The sequence below is a fragment of the Desmodus rotundus genome, chromosome 4, assembly GCF_022682495.2.
Source record: "Desmodus rotundus isolate HL8 chromosome 4, HLdesRot8A.1, whole genome shotgun sequence".
Taxonomy (NCBI): Eukaryota; Metazoa; Chordata; class Mammalia; order Chiroptera; family Phyllostomidae; genus Desmodus; species Desmodus rotundus.
Window position 1 is genome coordinate 138,230,883 of NC_071390.1, and position 25,324 is coordinate 138,256,206.

At 40.1% G+C, this 25,324-nt stretch overlaps 1 protein-coding gene across 1 annotated transcript in view; it reads right to left on the reverse strand.

Annotated features, from left to right (window-relative positions):
• Nucleotides 1-25,324, reverse strand: part of CUBN (cubilin) — a 244,855-nt gene that overhangs the window by 111,619 nt on the left and 107,912 nt on the right. Inside the window, exons 30-31 of the mRNA XM_024575816.3 lie at nt 22,334-22,508; nt 20,721-20,890 (exon numbers count right to left, since the gene is read on the reverse strand). Coding sequence (XP_024431584.2) covers nt 20,721-20,890; nt 22,334-22,508 — 345 coding nt within the window. The remainder of the gene's footprint in view (nt 1-20,720; nt 20,891-22,333; nt 22,509-25,324) is intronic.

Below are 25,324 nucleotides of genomic sequence, written 5' to 3' on the forward strand. Positions count from 1 at the left end.
ATTTACACTTCACCCTACTTTCAAATATTACCATCATTGGTGTAATTAAAGACTTACTGATCTCCATACTTAGTTTTCTACTTTCCTAAGGTCATATCCATAACAACCTGGGATTTCAATAATGTTATACTAATACTGCCTCACCATAGAGACTACTGCCTTCCAGAACGTCGGGGGTTACAAGGCCTGGCAATACACCAGGTGATTCTTGGTCAAGCCTACTTGTACAAGACTACTTGCTTCTCTTAAGGTGACTTGTTTATTTGTTTTGAACAACATTTCTTAAACTCTAGTGGAACACTGGGTTCTATGAGGTTTATAGACACCCCCACCAAGCAACAACAACACACTCATTCAGAGAGTTTTTACCAGTCTCCTTTATTTCTCCCTAAATTCAGAGCTCTAGTGAGTAAATGAACATTATTCCTTGCCTTTAAAAATTATCTTTTTTTTCTATGAATGATTGCAATCCTCTCAAGGCAAATAAATAAATGGATGGATGGATGGATGAATGAATGAATGGATGAATGAATAAATAAATAAATAAATGTAAGCAGTAAGGTAAAAAGTTAAGGCTGGAAACTTCAGAAAGTCATATGAATGAGCCAGTGCCTGGGGATCCTTTGAGAGCAGCACACCTGCCAGGGGGGTCTACATGTTTTCCAGCCCCACCCCCATCTTCTACAGACCCTGGAGTTGCAGGACCTCTGTTGAAATTCACATGGCTTAAGCATTTCTTCATAGGGAATGGATCCAAGTTAGAAGGTTTCCAAATGTCCCTGAATCAAAAGTATATACCCATGGCACCCTAAGTTGGACTAACGATTGTACAAGCACTATCACAAACATCCTAACTTAGTCCTTATCACCACGTGATTTTTTAAAAAATAAATTAACAGAGACTTAACAGTGTGCTAGCTATTAAAGTATTGTCTCGTCCAGCGGAAGCTAGTGACAATGAGAGCTAGTGATGCAAGGGTCAGGAACTCAATTCGTGCTCCAAATTCTTTTTCTTTTAAATCCCCTCCTGAGGATATATTTATTGATTTTTTAGACAGAGAGGGAGGGAGAGTGAGGAAAACATCAGTGAGAGAAACAGCAATTAGTTGCCTGTCATATCATATGTGCCACGACTAGGAATCGAACCCACAAGCTTTTGGTGTATGGGACAATACTCCAACTAACTGAGCCACCGGCCAGGGCTCTTTCTCCAAATTCAACATTATATCATGTTATTTCTCTTTAAAATGCTTTTGAGAGTTATTAAGGTATACATACCTAATTGTCATTATATAAAAGTATAACACCACAGGTTACAAGAAGATGACTGATTTTTTTAACAGTTTGGAATAACAAGTCTTTTATTTCAGAGTGTTGTTAACACTTTTAATATCAAGCCAATTTAAGTTTTAATTTTAAAGTTACAAAAAAAGAATGCAAGAAAGAAAATATGGGAAACTTTGTTCCCATTTGTTAAAAATTCTAAAGTCAAGAAAATCATTAATATGCATTTTCCCTTACTTCCATTTAGTGCCCAACATAGAGCTAGCAAATTATATTACTTTTGGCTATCCATATAACATATTCATATGACTTATAGATATATAATTCTTATTTAAGTCTACTGCCAAGAGTTCTCTAGGCCTGGGCAGTGATTTTCTGGTCTGATATTAGTAAAATAAAATTTCAAAGTTGAATCCACAAAAGAAAAAGTATCCACCATCCCTGGGAGTTAGAATTATAGGGGCTCTGGAAACAGGCAGATCTAATTATGTGGTAACTTAATTTGTACAAAAAAATGTTGGTGTCTTTAAAAGGATCCAGAGTTCTGTGAAATTTCCCGATACCAGCATACATATTCACAATATCAAAAATAGGAGCCTTTGTAAAAGAAGAAAACATTCCATGCCAACAAGCAATAAAAGTTTGATGTTCAAATACATAAATGAATAACATACATAAGATTCTATGGCCTCTAAGAACAGAGGATAAGGTTGAGGGAAAAAACTGTCCTCTGACTTACAGGTTAGTGTCTATGAATGCATAGCAGGCACGACAGTGGGCATAAGAGGCTATTCACAGTGGGAAAGAGGTCAGATGAGGCTGCTTTCTGGGCAGGCTTCCTACATTCAGGCCCCGAAGGGCAGTGGAGAGGGTCCAATCACAGGGCACAGGCCAGGCCTCACATGCCGCTCCAGGTGCCTTCTCACTGACTACACCAGCCTGTCGCCCACTGTGAGAGGACATGAAAAGCAGAAGGTGGGTGGAAGACAGCAGACCCATCCCCAAGGCCCAGAGTATTCAGAACACAGGACATTCACCATGCTGTCGGGAGCCCTCCATACCCTAAGCCGAAGATCATCGACCGGTGTGCTGCAGGGATTTTTAAAGCACACAGTAGCTGACAATTCGGTGGGGCACTGACCTCTTTTCCCTTAGACTGTCAAATAAAAAAAAAAAATGACAACAGCCAGCACGATGTTAGCTGTCCAGTGTGAATGAAGCAAAATTGTACCTATTTTTTGGTGAGATCATAAAAAATAGTATATTTTTTGTGTGATACAGGATTTTAATAATTAGTTTATATGTGCCAGGAAATGAGAAATGTTGAACATCACTGCCCTAAGCTCTGGCCAGAAGTTGAAACTAAGCCAACCATTTATGAATTTTAATACTGATGCTTTAAAATCTTAAGGAGATTTGGGTAAACGTCAGCCCTTTTCCAAAGTGCACATGTCATCTCCACCATAAAGTGATATGGGGACGAAAACCAGTATCCCTCTCTGATGAGATTTATAGAAGCCTACAGTCAGAGGCCTAAGAACTGGTCATTTGAGAAAATAAAGAAGCTAAGTAAAAGGAACATTTTACCTTGCTATACACTTAATGATGACAGAAATACGCATTATTTTACAGTATGCATTATTCGGAAGCTGATGCCAGAATTTTTTTTAAGTATATTTTATTGATTATGCTATTACAGTTGTCCCATTTTCTTCTCCCCTTTATCCCCCTCTGCCTGCAGGCCCCCTGCATTCCCCTCTCCCCTTAGTTCATGTCCATGGGTCGTACATATAGGTGCTTTGGCATCTCCATTTCCTATACTATTCTTAACCTCCCCCTGTCTATTTTGTACCTACCATTTATACTTCTTATTCCCTGTACCTTTTCTCCCATTTCCCCTCCTCTCCCTCCTCTCTGATATCATTTCATGTGATCTCCATTTCTGTGATTCTGTTCCTGTTCTAGTTGTTTTCTCAGTTTGTTTTTGGTTTTGTTTTTTAGGTTCAGTTGTTGATAGGTGTGAGTTTGTTGTCATTTTACTATTCATAGTTTTGATCTTCTTCTTTTTCTTAGATAAGTCCCTTTAACATTTCATATAGTATGGGCTTGGTGATGATGAACTCCTTTAACTTGACCTTTTCTGGGAAGCACTTTATCTGCCCTTCCATTTATATGATAGCTTTGTTGGATAGAGTAATCTTAGATATAGGTCCTTGCCTTTCATGACTTCAAATATTTTCTTGCAGCCCCTTCTTGCCAGCAAGGTTTCTTTTGAGAAATTAACTAGCAATCTTATGGGAACTCCTTTGTAGGTAACTGTCTCCTTTTCTCCTGCTGCTTTTAAGATTCTCTCCTTATCCTTAATCTTGGGTATTTTAACTATGATGTATCGTGTGTTCCTCCTTGGGTCCAGTTCTTTGGGACTCTCTGAGCTTCCTGAACTTGCATGTCTATTTCCTTCGCCAATTTAGGGAAGTTTTCCTTCATTATTTTTTCAAATAAGTTTTCAATTTCTTGCTTTTCCTCTTCTCATTCTGGCACCCCTATGATTCAGATGTTGGCATGCTTAAAGTTGTGCCAGAGGTTCCAAAGACCCTCCTCATTTTTTTGAATTCTTGTTTCTTCATTCTGTTCTGTATGAATTATTTGGAAGCTGATGCCAGAATTTCTTTGAGAGAGAAAAAGTCTTCATTTAGCAAAACACCTTCACAGACTCTCAGAGAATGACTGTGAGAGACATTTGTTTTTATTTATTTTTTTATATTATTGTAGACAAATTTCTCTCCTTGCTATCCTCCAGCTTCCTAATCTGAAAATGGGATGGACATACCTCATATTGTTCATTGAGTTAAAAGATATAAAGTGCTTAGTATAGTTCCTAGAACATTGTTAGTACTTAATAGATGTTAGCCTCTACTACTAAAGTAAGACAGAAGGATAGCTACATTGCTATTTAAGAAATGAATAAAGCTTTGGAGGGAGAGAACTGGAAATCTATGGAGGCAAAAACAGAAAGTCTCAAGGGTGAAGGTTTTTCCAGTAAAGTGGATGAAGCAGGAGCCTAAGCAGGAGACACGATCCATGGAGATTACTCAGCTGGGACTGTGGGAGTTGCAGCTTCTGACTTGGCCCCAATGATTCATGCCCTCATGTAATCTCCCCTGGCATGTGGAATGGACCTAGGGACTTGGCTTCTAATAAATAGATTGCAAACGAAAGTAATGTGATGCCACTTCCATGAGTAGGTTATGGAACTCTCCCGCTTGTTGGCACTCTCTCTTCCACTCCCCATTGCTTGCTCGGATGAAGCAATCTCTGTGGCATGAGATGGCCTCTGAGAGGCCTGCATGGCAAGCAGCTGAGGGAGGGAGGCCCCCAGCCAGCAGTCTGCAGGGAACTGCATCCTGCCAAAATCCCTGTGAGGGAGCTAGGGAAGACTCCCGTAGGCCACACCTGGATTCCTGACACAGAAACTATACATGCTGTTGTTTTAAGCTATTAAGTTTTGGGGTGATTTGTTATGTAGTGATAGATAACTAATACAGGGGGGATGAAGTGTGGTACTGAAGAAGAAATGAACAATGAAACAGAAGTCTAATAAAACATTTTCATTCAACTTCTACGCTGCTTTCTGCACAATCACCTACCAGTTCCTAAACTATTCAATGAAAGTCCACTATACAAAAGAGTCTCAAGAATGTGATATTTTAGAGAAATAAATAAAAGGGGTGTAAATTCTAACTTTCTCTTAATAAGGGGCAGGGAGAAAAGAAATGGCCATAAGAAGCAAGAGACAGATGACTTCAAATTTTAACAGAGGCAATAAAGGGACATCTGAGTGACCACCTCCCCTCTCTCTTCAATTCTTTGTACAAGAATTCCTGAAAATATTATGGGGGTGATATGTTTCCCAGACCTCTGAGTCTCCTTTGCCTCACCTGAAGTGACGAACTGTGTCAAACTCACATGAAGGAAGCACAAGTTACTCATGGGACTTAGTGACCTGGAGGTCTCTGGAGGTCTAAGGTGTGCTTGTGGAGCACACATGAACTGAGTGGGCTGAACTGTTGTTGCAAAGGGAGGACATTGAGACATTGTGACACCTTCACTTTCCTTTCCCCAGCTGGCTTTCACGGGGTCAGAGTGAGGAGTCACTGAGGTAATACGTGGTACCTGCCATCTGGTAAGTTCTCCATGAGTGCCAGTTACCCTGCTGGGGAATTCCAAGTCTTCTTTCTTTGTTTCATCCTTAGGTCTTTGGAAAGGAAGGCTATCATGAATTACACAGGAATTTATTAGATCCATTAATATACCAGGTTAAGGCGTGGATGACAAAAGGTATCCATCCAGTCTAGTTCAGGAAGAGGAGTGATTTTCTTAAAAAATTGGTGTTCCTCTCCAAACATCTTCCCTAAAACACCTGCCCCACTCCACAAAACAACTTCATAAATACTCAAAAAGTGGAGCCCAAATGGATGTGGACATCCACGCTCAGCTCAAAGCACATTGCTCATGTTCTTCCAGTTGCTCAGCTTCCACTGACAGGCCACGTACAGAGTCCAGCCCATCTGATGCTTTCCACCTGACCAAGAAGGCCCAGCGGACAGACAGCATTCTGAACACAGATTCAGAACACCTGGAGAACAGGAATCTTCTGGTCGGAACACTTCGGAGCACTCTGATGTCAGGTGACCTAGACGAAGTCCTCAATTCACCTGGGGTATCTGTTTTTGCCAAGGCACTTCTTAAGCCTCTGATTATCAGTTATATCATCTTAAAACCAGGCATTGATAATCCCTCCTGCCTACCTCATCACTGTAAAATCAAATAAGACAATGTCTTGAAAGTTTTATGATTATTATTATGAATATGACAGTAAGTTTCTCCTATTTCCTGATAGGAATTTTCATATATATTTTTTCTACTGGAATTTGACAACATAGAATAAATATAAAAGCTAAGCGCTTTTACCTCTAGGTCCTATCCTAGGGAAAATCTTGCATGATTGCATTCAGAAATATGTACAAGAATATTCATTGTCATAAGGAATGCAATAGCAAAATATTGAATATTGGAAGCAGTTTTGAAGAAACTTGAAGTGCAGATTATTGTCAATGTGCATCGGGTACATGGGTGAATGGGTACGTGACTCGTGGTATATTCATAAAATGAAATTTTACATGACGGCAAAAAGAATGCATTAGATCTGAATGCATTATCATTTCAAAAAAATATTAAAAACAGATTGTTGAATGAAAAGAGCAAATGGAAGAATATGTATTGTGAGATATTATTTACATAAAGTTTTAAAGTATGCAAAAATAATAATATATACTATATATGGATGCATACATATAATAAGAAAAAGTATAAAATTAGCCATGGGCAAAAGACAACCTACTGAATGAGAGAAGATATTTGCAAATGACATATCTGATAAGAGGTGAGTATGCAAAATGTATAAAGAACTCATCTAACTCAACATCAAAAACAAAACACAATCTGATTAAAAAATGGGCAGAAAACCTGAATAGACATCTCTCCTAAGAGCACATACAAATGGCTAATAGACATATGTAAAGATGCTCAACACCACTAAACAACAGAGAATGCAAATCAAAGCTGTAATGAGATACCTCATACCTGCCAGAATGTCTGTTATCGAAAAGTCAACAAATAACAAACACTGGCAAGAATATGGAGGAAAAAAACCCCCCACACTATTAGTAAGATTGTACACAGTGTAGCCACTATGAAAAATAATATGGAGGTTTCTCAAAAAAAAAAAAGTATGGAATTACAATACGACCCAGAAATTCCACTTCTGGGAGTTTATCCAAAGAAAACAAAAACAGAAATTTGAAAAGATATATGCATCCCAGTGCTCATTGCAGCATCATTTACAATAGACAAGATATCGAAACAACCTAGGTATTCATCAATAGACGGATAAAGAAGTAATATATGTATATATATGAATATTATTAGGCAATACTAGATACAATGGAATATTATTCAGAAAACAAAAAGAATGAAATCTTACCATACGTGATGACATGGATGGATCTAGAGGGCACCATGCTAAGTGAAATAAGTCAGACACAAAGGCGAGTATTGTATTATTTCACGTAAATGTGGAACCCGAAGAAAAACAGGACAAACACAAAACAGAAACAGAATCACAGATACAAAGAACAAGCTGACGGTTGCCAGAGGGAAGGACAGTAGAAGAATGGGTGAAAACAGGTATAAAATGAATGCCACGGGGATGTAATGCATAGCCCAGGGAATGTGGTCAGTAACACAATAACTTTGTATGGTGACAGATGTTACTAGACTTATTGTAGCCAACATATCATGAGGCCGAAAATGCAAAACATCTATGTTTAATACTAACCTGAAACAAATATGTTATTGTATATTGACTATATTTTAATAAAAAAAAAGCCATGAGAATCATAAGCCCCAAATCTCTTGGTCCCCTCTGGGTCGGGGCAGGGAATGGTGTCAGTGTGGGCCACACGTGGGGCTTTACTGTCTTTTTAGCAATTTCTTTCTTTTGGAAAAAAAGAACTTGAAGCAAATATGACAAAATACTAATATTCGGCAAGCCGAGACAGTGGGGTGTCTTTGTTCCTTATATACTTTACATGCATTATGTAAGCTGGACTTTTCTATATACTTAAAATATTTCAAAATATTTTCAAAAAAGAAGAGAGAATTTATATAAAGGAAAAAATAGGAAATGTACACCAAGATTCACATATAAATATGCTCTTCATAGCATTTTTATAATCAGAAGAAAAAGCCCAGATGTTTATCTAAGCAACAATAATAAGCTAATGGCTAACTGAATTCTGGTATGTTTATATAATTGATTATGTAGCCAAAGACAATATTTTTAAGAGGAATATATTAAATAATGCTGAGTTAAAAGGCAAGACACAACATGAAGTGCAGTATCACCTGAACCATCCATGTTTACATGTGCGTAAATGTGCATGTGAGTGTTTACATGTATTTGTTTGTATAGGAAATAAGCCAAACTTTTAATAGTTTGTATCTGTATTGCAAAATTATGGATGGCATTAATTTCTTATTCTTTTCTGTATTTTAAAAATATAAGATGAGGAGCATTTGAAAATTTTAAATAACATAATATACTTAAAATGTTTAAGTGTTTAGCCAATCAGACATGTAAACGGTCACATACACAGACATGACACTCTGCAATTCACGTGACAGTCCTGCAGTATGTGGGCCAGATGGGTATTAATGCTGCTTAATCCAGCCTTTTCCTGCCTGACAGGAATGTATCGAGTCACATGGGCATGCTTCTGCTTTACGATCTGCAAGATACTCGTTAGTTGGCCAATATCTACAACTGCAATAGACCTCTCCCCAAGCCCCAGGCTCATATATCCAGTGGCATTCCAGACTCCATGGCTTGTATGGTCCCATAAACCTTGAAAGTAAACATCTCAAACTGAAGTCATTTCCCTCCTTCCCCCCTAATTCCTTCTTTACTTTCATTTCTTGCCTCAGGAAATGCCAGAAGCACGTACCCAATTGCTAAGCCATGTTAGATCTCTCCCTTATCCCCCAGTCCAATGGATCCTGTGTTCTGTCAACTCGCCCTCTGATGTATCTCTTGGATGCCTTCCCACCACCTGCCCTGCAGGGCCTCCTTTTGGTGTCTTGGCGTGGGAACGCATCACATCTTGCCGAAGTCACTGCAGCAGCCTGAAATTCTCCCTGCCTAAATGTGTGCCCTCGTCAGTTCAGACTCCAAGTGACTGCCACTGTGCAGTGTGTTGTTCTTTCAAAAACGTGAAATGTGATGCAAAAGGAAAGCTAGGCATACCTATCCTTCAAAAAACTGAGCTGCATAAAGACAAGCAATCACTGATGCTCTCCTTGAGAACCGGAGAGCAAGGCAGGGACATGGATGCAGTACAGAGCCCTTCAGCCCACAGCCCTCCTCTGTGACCAGAACCCCGGCTGACCGAGTGACTCGTGGTCACCTTCCTGCAAGTCACTACTTACAGCCCCGAGCACATGACTGAGTGGGGGGAAATGGACGTTAGCTTCCTCTGTAATGTTTGTGTTTTCATGTCTAGAAACTGGAATCCGTTCCCTCAGATTGTTGGAGAGTAGGTGGTGGCAAAACATTTCTACTGAATGGTCTATCTTCTTGTTTTACTAACTTTCATCTTGCTCATAGCGAAAATAAACCAAATAAATGTGCAGGTTAAAATTATTCAAAATTGGAGTAAGAAAAACTATTTTAATTTGAAAGGAAATTACAGCATACTTTACAGTCCTCAAAGTATGACAATGCTTCAATGCTGAGGTTTTCATGCAAATTACAAATGTATATGAATATATGCTTCTATTTTCATTTTCTGCACTATTACTTTTTTTTTCTTAACTCACTTTTGGATCTTCTGGGAGGTGTCAAAATAACAAACTTATGAAGTAATAAAGTACACTGGGATGATATACTGAAGAATGTGTGAAAAAATTATTATGTATATTTTAAGATTAAAACTACTTTAAGAGAAAACAAAATGAATCTATTTCTAAACTAATGATGATAGTTAGCAGTGAACTGAGGATTACAAATCCAGTTCTGTAGTTCTATGTGCCTGAGGTTCACGATTTTTAAAAAGGTGAAGAGGACCTTTCGCATAGAGTGGTGATAGAAGCAGTAGTTGAAATAACATAAGAATTAGGAGTAGCAGCTAGCACTTATCTGTACTACTATACACTGTGATAAATGCTTTAAATACATTTTTTAAAATTCAATCATTCTTACAATTTTATTTTCAGTTGGTAAGACTGAGACGCAGAAAACATCATTAACTTGCTCACAGTCACACTCTGAGTAGCATAGAGCTAGTCAGCACCCATCTGATCGCATCCATCTGACATCTCATCGATTATCACTAAACCATCTGGAAAGATAAAATCAATGTCATTCATTGAGAATAGAATATTGAGTTAACTATAGTCTATGAAGCTAAGTAAGATGTCTGCAGCCTCCTAGAAAGAAAATCCTGGGAGCTCTGGAAGTAGAGAATGGAAGCTCCTCCCACTTATCCAGCCCTACAATAAAGCATCCTCAGTGGCATTTTAGAAATTCTTATTTGGGGCCCCTATGGATTTCAGAGTCATTGGCACCTGTCACGCATTCCATCCCACTGCACATGCATGGGATTCCCAGCACAGCTAATTTAGCAGAATGTGTAACAAAGGGCACAGTGTCTGGGACCAGCAAATAAACCTCAAATTTATACCCCCAATTTCTAAGCTCAGTTCTGTTGTTGAATTCAGATATAAATCACTCCTGTCCTTTTCTGGCCTAATGATAACCTGTCTGGTCCAGCACGGCCTCTTTCTCACCCTGCTCCTGGTATAACTTGGCTTTCGACATGGTCTTTACTCTTTACTTCATTTTTAACTCCTTTTGGCAACACATGTCTACTGCTTTAGATTGCCTTAAAGTTTGTCCGGGTAAAAAATTTCAGTGAAAAATAAGACATTTAGGGTACAGAAAAGATCATTTCCATGAGGGTGCAAACTCAATTTTGAGAATGAAAGTCCATGAAATATTTTCACACACTACATATGGTAGCGCCGTTGCTGATGGAATTCCCATTTCGGAATGCGAACTGCTCAAAGATAGAGGAGATACTAAATGATAGCGAGGGGAACCCCTCAGGCCATTATCCAAGCTGTTAAAGTCATACATGTGAGGACAGAAATGAAAACATTACTCATTCGAGCAGCCTTTCTCTGGGGTGGGGAAGTGGGAAGCATTGGTTTCCTTAGTCAGTGATAGTTTCCAGCTATGCTCCTCTGAAGTTAAATACCAAGTTAAATATATAGTCACACATCTCATGGACATTGTCCCTCCTATTCCTTTGTTCTACATTATCACAATCAGTCTTCAAATTTTGCAGGAGACTATAAAGACTAATAATTTACAATTATTCTAAGTAGTAACTCCAGTGTTAATATAAAAGAAATCCAAGAAATGTATTTTATTCACCAATAAACAAGCACTTAAGGAGATTCTGAGTCGACATATAAACCAAACAAAACAAAGCCTGTGTCCACATCTGAGAACAGCGGCTTCAATGCCATTGCTCTTTGCTTTGGGGGTGCAAAGCACTGGCACAGCGTTTGGTGACTAATTTGGCACTGGAATGCAAAATGGCTAAGCAGGTTATGAAAAGTAAGTCACATTAATTTTATTTATTTTAATAGAAAATGCCTCTATTTTTATGTATTTTTTATTGATTGATTTTAGAGAGAAGAAGAGAGAGAGAGACATTGACTTGCTATTCTGCTTATTTAAGAATTCATTCGTTGATTTTTTTATGTGCCCTGACAGGGGATCAAACCTTTAACCTCCGCAAATCAGGACAATGCTTTACCAAATGACCTACCCAGCCAGGGCACAAATTAAACATTTTAGGGAGATCATCTTCAAGTATCAAATGGAAACTACATTTTCCATTAGTGAAGAGTGAAGGAGAGAAAGAAGAAATGGGGGGGGAGGGTGGAGGGGAAGAGATTGATTTCTGTCTTGGATTTATTTGTAAAAACACAAATATTTAAGGAGGAATTGTTTCCATCATCTCTTTGAAGCACTGAGTCCTATTATTCCTGTGTCTGTTTGCTCTGTTTTGGAAATGATTGATGTTTTAAAAGGAAACACATCGTGGGTAGTGTCTTAAAAAAATAAAACAAAATGTGGAAACTGCCCTGTTCCACCCTGTACCTTATTGTCAAATAACGTTCATAACAACAGACACGGCCACTTTGGGGTGAGGGTGGGGGCATCTGGCTTTTTTCAGTTTAAACCAGATACTTTGCTTTCTTTCTCCTAGATCAGCACAAGCTCAGGAAAGAAAACGGTTACTTATCACGTGCCCTTCCTTTGTACTAGGCTTGGTGAGCCCTAGTGTGTGTTTTCTCCAAGTGGAGCCTGGCTCCGGACTGTGGTCTGCTTGCTTTTATCTGTTTCTTACAAATTCTCACAAGGCAGACATTCCATTGTGCTGAGCAAGAGGATGCTGAATTCAGAGGTCGGAGTCTCCAGGGGCCCCCTGGTGCTGCTGAGTTGATTTCTCTCCCACTCTCCCACTGAGCTGCAAGCAGCGTTTCCCAGAGATCAAAAAGAGCTTGTGAGGCTACATGAATTTGAGGCTCAGCAGAGAGACTCTAATTAAGCAATTAAACTATCAGTCAGAGGTCACTTTAAAACTCAGCCTTCCTGAAACATAATGGAGCCATTTTCACATTGACCATACAGAGTCAAGCCTGACCAGTGGGTCCCACTGCGGCTGAACAAGAATGCGGTCATTCGGCAGCAGAACACCGGAGGTTAATTAAACTGGCCACTCTAAAGGCACGGAGCAAACACATTACCAAATTAGTTGAAACTTGAGTGCAAGTCGAGCACTGTCATTAGCACTCCATGATGCCATCACCATTTCAAAAGAAGTCAGAAAATTTAGTTTCTCTCTTTTTTCATTATAACAGCATGTAATCCTAGAGAAGGAACGTCTGTGATATTATCTAAGTTCTCATGTGGCTGGAAAGAGTGAGATTGTCTATCAGTAATTGTGCCAGGGAGTGAACTCTACACAGCATATTCCCAAATGTGTCATCTGCAATTTTCCACTGATCACTGCAGGAGCAGAGACAGCAAAAATGTATTCCTCTCTTCAGCCACGCATCTATTAGTAGTCCATGCATTGTGCAGACGGGTGTCTTTGAAATACAAAGACTGCTGCTGTGGGTTGAATGGGAAGGGGTGCAGGTTGTGTATTACTGTTCCATTTTAAAATGTTCATTCCTTCCTTCCACTTGCTGAATTTTGCCTTTAGTTCCATGAAACCAATTGTGATGGCTTGGGACTGCCCATGGCATTACCCTCCCTCTACTTAGGACCCCCGGGGATCAGGCCAACTATAGGAAGAGCTCTCTCCTGTATAGCAAGTGGAATGTGTAGTTATTCTCCTGCCCGATGCCTGGTGGACTTGGGCCCACAGGGTGACCAGAGCTTTAGTGTGTGTGAGTATGATGGTGACCTCCGGAATGAACCCACTGTTGACATAACCTGTCCCTTAGTGTCCATCCCTTCAACTCCCACCTTGCTCTCTTCCTACCCATAAATACAACTCCAAACAGGAACCCCTCACTAGTTTCTCTCTTCCCGCCTGGGCCCCCAGGCACTCAATTTTATAAATGAGAAATGTAAGGTCCCCAGGCCATGAAGAGAGTGAGTGGAGGTACCATGCACAGACACTGGTGCCCAGCAGTACCCAGCCCTTAGCTGACACCACAGGTTGAATGGATGGAATGCAGACCACCCCACTTCAAAGCACCAACACCATCCACTCCATATTTGAAATCCTAACACTTTTCCTTATATTGGGTTCATCTTAAAGAGAATTCACAATGGTTCCAAAGTAACACTAATTTGATTTTCTCTCCGTATTTTCCCAGTTGTCCTATATTCTACTATTCAGTTCCTTTTACATAGGCTATAATTTTTATATTTTACCAAAATACTTATTCCTACTTCAGGCTTGCTTACATTTTAGTGCTGATCCTGCTATGAAGTTCTACCTGGTGTCGATGCTGACCCATCTGGACATCAGTTTTCTTATTTTTAAAATCAGGAGATGACAGTAAATTATCTCTAATCTCTCCTCTTCCAACTTTAACGTTCTATGTATCTATGTGTTCCTGACTATTAACCATAGTGACTGTTAAAATTAACATTTCTACTTCTGACAATCCAAATTGTTGTGGGAGTTAAAAAAATCACAAAGGCTGGTCTCCTCCAAGCACAATTTTCCTCGGTATTAAGTAGTATTGAGGTCTATTAAAAATTCCATGAACACAAACACTATTGGCAGCATTACTGGCAGCTAAATGTTTTTCTCTGTGCTAATGACTCTGTCTAAGCAACAGGAGCATGAAATTAACTTGCATGTCTCCAGAATGAATGATTGGCTTTGTACGAACTGAACTGCAGAGGGATTGTGTACGATATTGGACTTTAAGGTACGTTTCACATCCAGTGTCCATCTAGCTCTGAAGACTGGACGGCTGGTGCCTCAGTGCCTGCCTTCATGAATCCCTGGACAACCAACCGCAACTCGGAGCCAAGCGTCCGGCCTTGCCAGGGCATTGCCTGCCTGGCTCCAGACTGCTGCCGACCTGCCATCTCCATAATTGAGTCCACTTGGCAACCATCCACCGCAGATCTCCATCCCGATTTACCTGAACAGTCCCTTTCCACCGTCCTTTACCTTGTGGTACGGGTGACTTTAAATTGTAAAAACAAAAATGATTTAGTTTGTATATGATTTATGCAATTTTCTATATAAATAAATTTGCAAGTCAATAATGTCTTATGGACAAGTGTGTGTTCCAGTTTCTCATTCCGAAAATATGAAATTTATGGGACCGATCTGTCTCTTCTTTAGGTCTCTGCCCTGATAACATGCCTTCACCAGTTATTCATTCCATTTACCTCTTACATTCAGTTGCTCTGTTTCCACCAGCACCTCTCTTTTTTGACATGCCTAAGTTTTCATCATTAAAAAAAATAACTGTCCATTGATCTTACTTTCCCTCTATATCAATCACTTCCATAGTTCTGGGAAAAAGCTAAGAAGTTCCTGCACCTCCTAACCCACCCACCGTGATCTGCAGTCTCCCACTACGACGCACACCACCCTGGCTCTTACAAGGTCATCAAAGACCAAATCCAGTGGCTTTGTTTCAGTCTATGCTACCACTCTCTTCCGGTTCTCAACCCACCTCTCTGCGTATCCTTCCTCGGTCTCCTTCTCCTCTGTTCCTTCATCTGCCCCTAAAATGGTGGTGTTTCCAAAGGAGTGTACTTGGCCCTTTTTCTTTACAAAACATTCCCATAAGTGGCCACACCTACTTCTGTGAGGTGAACAACCAGCCGACTACACAGAAATCATCCTCAGATGGGTATGGCCAGCTCACACACCTTCCAGAGCACTGAATTCAAGTGTTGAACTATATAAAGGACATAGTGCAGACCTTCAAGCTCAAGTGTCCAGCCTCAGTAGCCTACTCCTTTCTCACTTAGTTAACGGCATCACCATTCACCTATTCTTCTAGAGAACAGTCTTACCTCTTCTCCTTCTATCACCCAGCCCACCCTCCACCATGGAATTAGCCTTGACATTTTGGTGACTACACCACTCTAAGAGTTTTCCACATGGCCTTTCCATCCCCAAGGCACTGCCTGAGCTTTCTCCATAGCTTCCCAAAGAGCCTTTATCTCATTTTTCTTTCTCTGCCAACCGTGTTATATGTAACAACTGCCTGTTTCCATTATAAAGAGTGGCTTTGAGTATATTATTCCTCTGTTTTACAGAAAACTTTCATCAACCCCATACTACCTATAGGATTATTTCAAATTCTTTACAGAGCATAAAAGAGTTTGTCCATACAGAGGACTAGAGGCATATGAAAAGATGCTCAGCATCACTAGCCATCAGAGAGATGCAAATTAAAACCACAATGAGGTACCATCTCACACCGGTCAGAGTGGTCAACATAAACAAATCCACAAACAAGTGTTGGAGAGGATGCGGAGAAAAGGGAACCCTAGTGCACTGTTGGTGGGAATGCAGACTGGTGCAGCCACTGTGGAAAACAGTATGGAATTTCCTCACAAAACTAAAAATGGAACTGCCTTTTGACCCAGCAATTCCATTGCCGGGATTATACTCTAAGAACCCTGAAACACTAATCCAAAAGAACCTATGCACCCCAATGTTCATAGCAGCACAATTTACAATAGCCAAGTACTGGAAACAACCTAAGTGCCCATCAGCAAATGAATGGATCCAAAAACTATGGTACATTTACACAATGGAATTCTACGCAGCAGAGAGAAAGAAGGAGCTCATACCCTTTGCAACAGCATGGATGGAACTGGAGAGCATTATGCTAAGTGAAATAAGCCAGGAGGTGAGGGACAAATACCATATGATCTCACCTTTAACTGGAACATAATCAACAGAAGAAAAAAAGCAAACAAAATGTAACCAGAGACATTGAAGTTAAGAACAATCTAACAACAGCCAGAGGGGAGGGAAGAGGGGACAGTGGGAAGAAACATTTTCAGGAACTACTATAAAGGACACATGGACAAAACCAAGGGGGAGGGTAGAAGCAGGGGAGGGAGGTGGGTGTGGCTGGGGTGGGATAGAGGGGTGGGAAGAAAATGCAGACAACTATAACTGAACAATAAAATAATTTAAAAAAAAAAGAGTTTGTCCAACTTGGATGTGTCCTGTAGACCCTTGGTCTCCACATGCTCTCCAACACATAGTTACACTCCAGGCACACACTGTCCTTTCCTATCCCCAAACGTCCGTGCATGCTCATACCTCGGTGCCCAATTTCCCTCATTCTTTCCCTAAGGCTTCCTCTCCAGGCCTCACCACCACATTTCCACCATGGAAATTCTGCCACTTTAATGTCATCTTCAGTGTGAAACCTTCTCTGGCTTCCAGGCCTAAATGAATCATTCTTGCCTTCCCCTGATTATTATTACAATTTATTGAGTGCTGGGTCCGCTAAATGCTAGGTGCTATGCTATGACAGAGAATCATAGGTAGACTCTTCTTTTAGTGAAGACCGTGAGGCCTGGGATCACAAGTGGGAAGTCCTGGCTCCTAAGGCCATTGCCCTTCCTAACAGCTCACGCCATCTTCTTCTCTTCAGGGCCAGGTGAACATGCCTCTGAGCGTACTCCTCATCAGCACCAGTAGGATCATGGCTAGCACAAATTGCCAACTTTCTGTATGACAAGCAGGTCACTTGCATCATCTCAGGTATCCCAACAACAAACTGGCACAATCCCCATTTCATAGTTAAGGAAACTGAAGTGGAATAATTAACTGTCTTCTAGGCAACACAGGTAGAAAATGGCAAAAACTCAGACTCTGTTCCAGGTCCACCCCACCACAGAGCTAGCTTTCTTAACCACAGTACTGTGGTGTCTTACATCGCTGGTGTAGTTCATGTTGTATATCAACGTGTCACTCAAGTGCTTAGTGACCTTAGCTTCTGAATGCCACATCTGCCCACGGGTGGGGATACTCCAGCCACTGCATGCAGGACTCCCTGATTCCAACAACTTGTTTGGACTATTACTTTTTGTACTTTACCTTATCTGCCACACGGGACTCCTCCCAGCACCTGTCTTTGGGTTTATTTTCTTATCTCCATGCCTGTGACCAGATGTATTTGAGGTTTCACTTCCTCTAATCTGTTCTCTCTTGCTGCAGTTAAGTCCAGCCCAGCTGCATGCAGAGATACGGCAGCAGTGAATAGAAAAGCCACACTGTATATTTATATGTCGGGTAGGTAGAAAATCCTACTCATGACCACAGGAGGGAAATAATGCTTCCATGCTGCGTGTGCCTTTGACCTAGGCTTTGTTTTGTTCACACACCATTATATGTTGAATTCTATGGTTTATGGACTTTATCAAAGACAAGAAACTTTAGCTGGCACCATACAGAGGGAGGGAACAAGTGATGGAGAAATGTGCACCACAGGCAAAACTATGAGGTAGTTTTTCTTTGGCCCACTCAAACTTGAAGGCCCCCTCTCCTGCTTCTCTGCTTTATTTTGCCTTCATTTTAAAAGGCTATTTAGGAAAGTACAGAGTTCCTGGTTGGTAGTTACTTTCTTTCTTCAAACTGAAAATACTATCCCATTGTCTGTTTTTAGCTTCCAGTTATCACTATTGAAAAGTCAGCATTCAGTCTGCCACCTCCTAAAAGGTAAGCCGTTCTCCCACCTACCTACTCCCCTGGCTGAATGTAACATTTTTTCTTTATCTTTATTTATTTTTTAAAAATAATATGTCCTTCTCTTTATTCTTTATTCTTGACTGTTTGGGTTCATTGGAATTCTTGTTTCTGTAAAATGATGTCTTTCATCGGTTTCAGAAAAGTCTTAATTATTAGCTCTTCAAATATTGCTTCTGCTCCATTTTCTCTTTTTCCCTTCTGGAATTACAATTGAATGTATGTTATATCCTTTTATATCTGTCCTCTATGTATCTTAACCTCTCCTCTGTATTTTTTATCCTTTTGTTTATCCATGTTTTTTTTGCCAGATAGGTTCTTTTGATTTCTCTTTCAGCTCACTATTTATATCTTCATCTCTGTCCAATTTGTCTAATATGTCAAAAATAAAGTTCTACTGAGAATTTAATTTTACTTACTGTATTTATCCAATTACAAATTTTCAGTTAATTCTCTTTTTTTCTTGCAATGTCACTTATTTATAGTTTGCAGTCCCTGCTAAAATTTTTACTTTTACCTCCCTAAGCTTAGTGACCATTGTTACTTAACCACTTGTGCCTGGTAATTTTAGTGTCTGGAATATGGGTGCATTTGTTTCCATTGTCTGTTAATAAACAATGTTGCATCTCATTTGTGCTCTGTTGTCTTCTCATGTGCTTGAATATCTTTGACAGTGTACCGGCCATTGTATAGAGAAAATTATCAGTAGAAATGAGGTGTAGGATGATTTTTATCTCTCTCTGAAGGTTTTTAATTATTTTGACTGGATGTCCAATGCCTAAATGTATTAGCATTACAGGTTTCCTCTCATTCTATGGCTTCAGATTTTGGGCCCCTCAGGTGGCTTGAAGCTGAGATGCAGTTTCTGTGAAGGCTGTTTTACATTCATTTCACATGGAATTCAGGAGAGTTTACCAGGGGCTCCCTCTACTCAGGCCCTGGACTGAAACGTTGCTCCTTCTGCCCTGAGAGGCTCTCTGAAGTGCTGCCAGCTCCTTCAGGATCAGCGCGCGTGCAGTGGACAAAAGCAGTCCCAAGTACTAGGCTCCCATCTCACTCTGATGTTAGCTTGGAATTTCTCACTATGTGTGAGGTCTGTGTTGCACTTACGAAGATGTTTTTAAATATCATCCAAAATTTTTAGATTGTCTTTGTCAGGAGAGTTTGTCTGAGGTACCATTACATAAAGCAGACATCCTAAACCTTAAGTTTGCATGACGCTTTGCTAATTTAGATTCTGAAGATTCATTTAGAAGGTTAATATATAGTCATAATTCTCTGAACTTTTAAGTACATTAATGACTTAATATTGTAAAAAAATACTTAAAATTATGCCATTGGATTGGGCTACTTTGAAAAATGTAAAACAATTTTTGACTTCCCTTGAGTTAAATTTGAAAGCTAGCCAGTTGGGGTTCACGTAAGAATCTGTCCAGAAACTTAAATAGAAATATACATTAGCTAGGAAAATCAGGTTAGCATTTTAATAAAGTATTACAAAAATACAAATAAAAGATGGAAAACCTTTAGTTAAAAATAATTAAATTAAAACCAAAAAGAAAGCCTCAAAATAAACCTTATTCAATCATAAATTAAGCACCTAGCATTAATCACAGGCGAGAATGTATTAAAGTTTTTGGCAATAAGAGAACCTTTTTGTCATCTAATCAACTAATAGCCATATCCCTTATCTTCCACCCCAATCTCCCAATATATTCTGTCCTATCAGACACTGATTTGTTCAAATAGCAGATAGAGATACTGATGTCAAGAAAAGTAGAATCCTGTGAGAACTCCCAAAGGCTTAAAAAAATTGATTCAAAGTTATGATAAATCTATTCCTCCATTCCAAATATACTTTCCTGGTGTCTATTGCAGCCAATTCTGGACAATGATATGTAAGGGGGCTTCTATGAAAATTTTTCTTTTTTTTTAAGATTTTATTTATTTATTTTTAGCAAGAGCAGAAGGGAGAGAGAAAGAGAGCAAGAGAAACATTGATGTGGTAGAAAAACATCAATCAGTTGCCTCTCTCATGCCCCCAACTGGGGACCTGGCCTGCAACCCAGGCATGTGCCCCAACTGGGAATTGAACAAGTGACCTTTCGCTTTATGGGATGATGCCCAACCCACTGAGCCACACCAGTCAGGGCAAATTTCCCTTTCTTGATTAACAAAATACAAAATGGAAACAACTAACACTCTTTCTTCTCCCTTTCCCCAGGTTTGAACGCATACAAAATGTGTGGAGCTGCTGCAGCCATTTTTTGACCATGAGGTAACAAACACAAAGTGAAAAGGCAGTACACTAAGAACAGCAGAGCAGCAACTGAGTTTCTCAGCAATCCTGGGATTTTCTACCTTCTGATTTGTACATAAGTAAAAAAAATAAATGTCTTCATATTTTAAGTTGCCAGTTTGTAGGTTTCCTATGGTTTAATGTTGAAAACACCCATAACTAATATATTTGCTAAATATACTCAGATGGCAATGTTTTTTACCCAGGTTTGACTCCACACAATGCTTGAAATTTCTGTTACTTACTATAATACAAGAATCCTGAGGTTCAAGGTCAAAGTCAGTGAAGTTCAAGAGAACACGGTGATGTCTTTCCACTCGAATGACCCAGGAACAGTCAGTGTTACTTCTATAAGGACTGGGGTAATTTGGAGAATGAATCTCTCCACTGGGAGCCTGGAAAATTCCACCACAACCTGTAGGTAGGAAACCCAATTCAATAATGAGAGGAATCCCTGATCCATAAAACTTTACCCCATAACCTGGTAGCATAGGACAATATGCTATTTTGTTTGGCTGCTATTTTGTTTGGCTACCACTTTTATGTAGTCTATGCTAAACATTTTGAAGATGTGAATATCCACCATTAATTCATTCATTCCAACAAAACAAAGAAATACAACTAAGAAAATACTTTAAATAATTTAAATACCGATGCTAGATTTATTTTTAAAATACTGAAAAGTGCAAATGAAATCATGTTTTCATAAAGCCATTAAGTAGCTCACCATGGTTCTCTAAAAATGTAGCAAAGTTTAGGAACACATCTCCTTTCAAGAATTTTAAATAATTTAGTGATATATGCTTTTATAAGTAATTTAATATCTGCTTTCTAAAATTTAATATTCTGGACCTGGTACAGTTATTCAGTTTGTTTATTCTTATGACATTATCAAATATTTATCAATTCTTACCTGTATGACCCATCATTTCTTGGATTGATGATGATATAAACCAATAATGGAAAAATTCAGTATTATTTTCTAATAACTGCAAATCATTTGGGGGTAATCTAAATAATACATATTTATAATTCTCATTAAATTCATATGCTATTGACTCCTGGAAATACATGTATGATATACTTATTATATTACCTTAAAGTTGTAAAAGTAGGACCATTAAGTAGCTTTAGGTTATATTTTGCTCTGGTATTTTCTAGAAGTCACTAACTTCTCTAAGCTTTGATTTGTTCTTTACTATTAAGAATATATGAAATGAACTTCCCTCACAGGGTGGTCGTGAGGATGAAATGAGATGATCCTATAGAATAGTTAGGGAAGTTCCTGGCATTTAGTAAATATTCAATAAATTCAACCTTTATGAGTCATTCGATGGGGTAACATTTGCTAAAATATTTTATGCATTAATTTTTTTTATTTAAACTATGTGCAATGGGTAATTTATTCAGATTGACTAAATTCTTAAGCAGAATGTCACTGTCTGACAACTGGTAATTCCATGGATTTCACTCATTTAACATTTACAGCTTTGGCATTTGCCCAAATCCAAAGGTCTGAACTGTGGCATGAAGTAATTCAGCACTTTGCTGACGCTGCTGTTGGAGGCTGGTGAACAGGTGGCACAAGTCCTTAGAGAGAAAGTGAATCTGACCAATCACCCCACTCCTGCTCTCACCATGGATTCACATATGTTCCTTGTTTTCACATACACTGTGACTCTTCAGAAGTTAAACTCTATCCCATGTTTTAGGGAACAGTATATGCCAAAGCAGTATTTGCCCTTTGGGAAGTCACAGAGTTGTCAGGATATAGCCTTCACACATCTGTCCACTCATTTCATGAAAGTTAACAAGGGCTCGGCTTCAGTACCTATAGATTTCTCTTTGGTTCACTCACCTCCTGGGACTGCTTGCCATGAGACATTGAAGCCTCTCCCACCTATGAAGCTGTCAGTCTTAAATCGGATTGCTAGCTCATTTCCTGTGCTGGAGACCTGCATGGGATTCTCAGATGATCTCCGGGCACATAGCTGGGCTATTCTGGGAGACTGGAAATCAGGGCCTCCGTAGATCTAGGATGGGATGTAGAAAAAAAAGGACTTAAAGTAAGAAATACATTTAAGCAATTACAGCCCTCCCCTGACTCACTTTTACCACCAGTTCTTGGGCTTTATTATCATTAGAGGTTGGAATCCCAGCTTCCTGGGTGGGGATGAACTGTAAACTTGAGCTGAATTTTCAAAGGCACTCCCTCTGCCCTGGGAACACACAAGTTTAACCACCCCCAAAATTCCTGATTGTTTTGTCAGCCAGAATTGTAGAGCAGAACTGAATGCATAATTCCTGAATCTTCCCTATCTCCCCTCTTCCTCTTTTTCATGTCTTCACTGGATTTCCTGCTTTCTTCGGCAGAGGCATTGCAGATAATGCAGCCTCAAGTCTGATTTTCTAATTTTCAGGCACATTAGAATAGAGTTAGTATGAAGCCATTTCATTTGTGAATATCAGGTTCATTGAAAGCCATTTATCTTCCAGTTACATTTGTTGGATTTTCCACCTTATAATCTGAACATATTATAACATGAGGCATGTAATTAATATTTTTGCTTGTTCAGAGGGACTGAAAATATAATTTCCATCAATGTGTTCTGTGGTACCTTCAAGAAAGGAATACTTCTCTACTCCTACTCCTAACATGCCCACTTGCAGGAACATGACTAAGAGCATCCAGCTTCCAGTCCGGAAGTGCTCCGTACACTCTGCCTCAGCATCCGGATGGTGTCCCTCAGATCCATCTCAGTTTTCCTCAGACCTAGGCTCCTCCCATTTGCAACTGTCTATCTAACCGGGATCTGACACCCCAGTGACCCATTCCTCCCAGCAAGTGGCCCCTTGGTCTCACATCCGGCATCTTGCAAGCAAGTCCAGCTCAGCCCAGGCCAGGCCTCCAGCACACCTCACACACAGGTTGCTCAATCACCAGTGGGCCTGCTTATCCAGTATATGTGTTGAGGGGGTGGGTGGTGAGGAATGTGGGGAAGATAACAATCAAACAGAAGATACTGAAGAGTAAAATTAGGCTTCCGGTAAAGATGGCAATGTAGGTATTAGTAAGTGCAGTATTCATGTTCTTCCACAATTACACAACATTACAAGTAAACTAAGGAACAACCATCATTCAGAACTGCCTGAAATCTAGCAAAACAGAAATTTTATAGCTAAGGGTATAAACAAGAAGAAATATCGAGACTGGTAGGAGGAACAGAGACACAGAACAAACTGGTCCAACACCCACAAGTGGCAGATAAAAACTGGGAGGGATATCCTGGCTGTGGAGGTTTTCCTTGAGGAGTGGTGGCTCCCAGCCCCACATCAGGTTCCCAACCTCAGGTTTCAGTGTTGAGAAGAGAAGACCCCACAACTTCTGGTTATAAAAACCAGTAGGGATTGTGGCTGAGTAAGACTGAGGGTAGCTGGAGCACCATATATTCCCCTTAAAGGTTCAATGCATGAACTTACTTGGACTCACTCCCTCTGAGTTCTAGTGTTGAGGCAGCAACTTGAAAGGCACCAGGGACATACAGGGAAGAACAGAACTGTCTGCCTCAAGGGCAAGAGCTGGAAGGGCATATTTCTCCCAAACAGAAGTGCTGGCAGAGGCCATTGTTCCTTTTCTGAGTCAGCAGGCAGGCTCCATATCTGAGTCTCCATCAGCCTGGCTAAGGCTCTTAGCTTCACCCTGGTGATTCCCAGAGACCCTGACCCACCAACTTGCAGGACCACTGAAACAATTTTCAGTGGCCTGTCTTGGCTCAGGCTTCAGACTTTCCTAAAATCTCTCAAACAAGCAACATCTGGCCTCGGCATGACCCATACATGTCACTTAGTGGCCCCAGGCCTGGCACTAGCAGCAGCCACCCTTGGTTTGCAGGTTGGCTTATCCTGAACACCTCCAAGCCCAGCACAAGTAGCAGCCATATGAAGATCACTTTATAGCTCATGCTGGGACGCTCTGGGCAGAACACAGGCAGTGGCTGATCTCAGCATGTACCTCCTGAGAGGCCCCAGAGCCTTAGACCATTGCAAGTACCACCCAACCAACTCCACAAACAATACACCGAAACATGGACTCAGCAGGCACCAGAGCCCTGCTGAAGTAAGTCCTGCTCCATGGGGTGGGCCCCTGCACAGCTGATCCCTCACAGTGGTCCTGGCTAGTCTTTGTAGTCTATTGGCCTGGGGGCAAATCCCTCCCATCAAGGTGCCAACAGCAATCAAACCTCAACTACAACATGAGGGTGTATACAACCCACACAAGGGGGCACACCTGGAGTGCCCATTCTGTGTGAAAGAGGAGGCTATGCTACTGGACCCTACAGGACACCTACTACATTAGGCAACTCTACCAAGCATGGGAGACATAGCAACTCTACCTAACACATAGAAACCAACACAGGGAAGAAACTAAAATGAGGAGACAAAGAAACAGGTCCCAAGTCAAAGAACAAGAAAAGGAACTAAATGAAATGGAGGCACTCAAACTAACAGATAGAGAGCTCAAAACAATGGTTATAAGGATGCTCAAGGAACTTAGTGAGAACTTCAACAGCATAAAAAGGACATAGAAACCAGTCAGACATGAAGGATACAGTAACTGAAATGAAGAACAATTTACAGGGAATCAACAGTAGAGAAGATGAAGCCAAGATTCAAATAAGTGATTTGGAATATAAGGAAGCAAAAAACGCCCAATCAGAACAGCAAAAAATAAAAAAGAATTTAAAAAAATGAGGGTAGTGTAAGGAGCCTCTGGGACAACTTCAAGTACCAACACCACATCATGAGGGTGCCAAAGAGAAGAGAGAGAGCAAGAAATTTAAAAACTGTT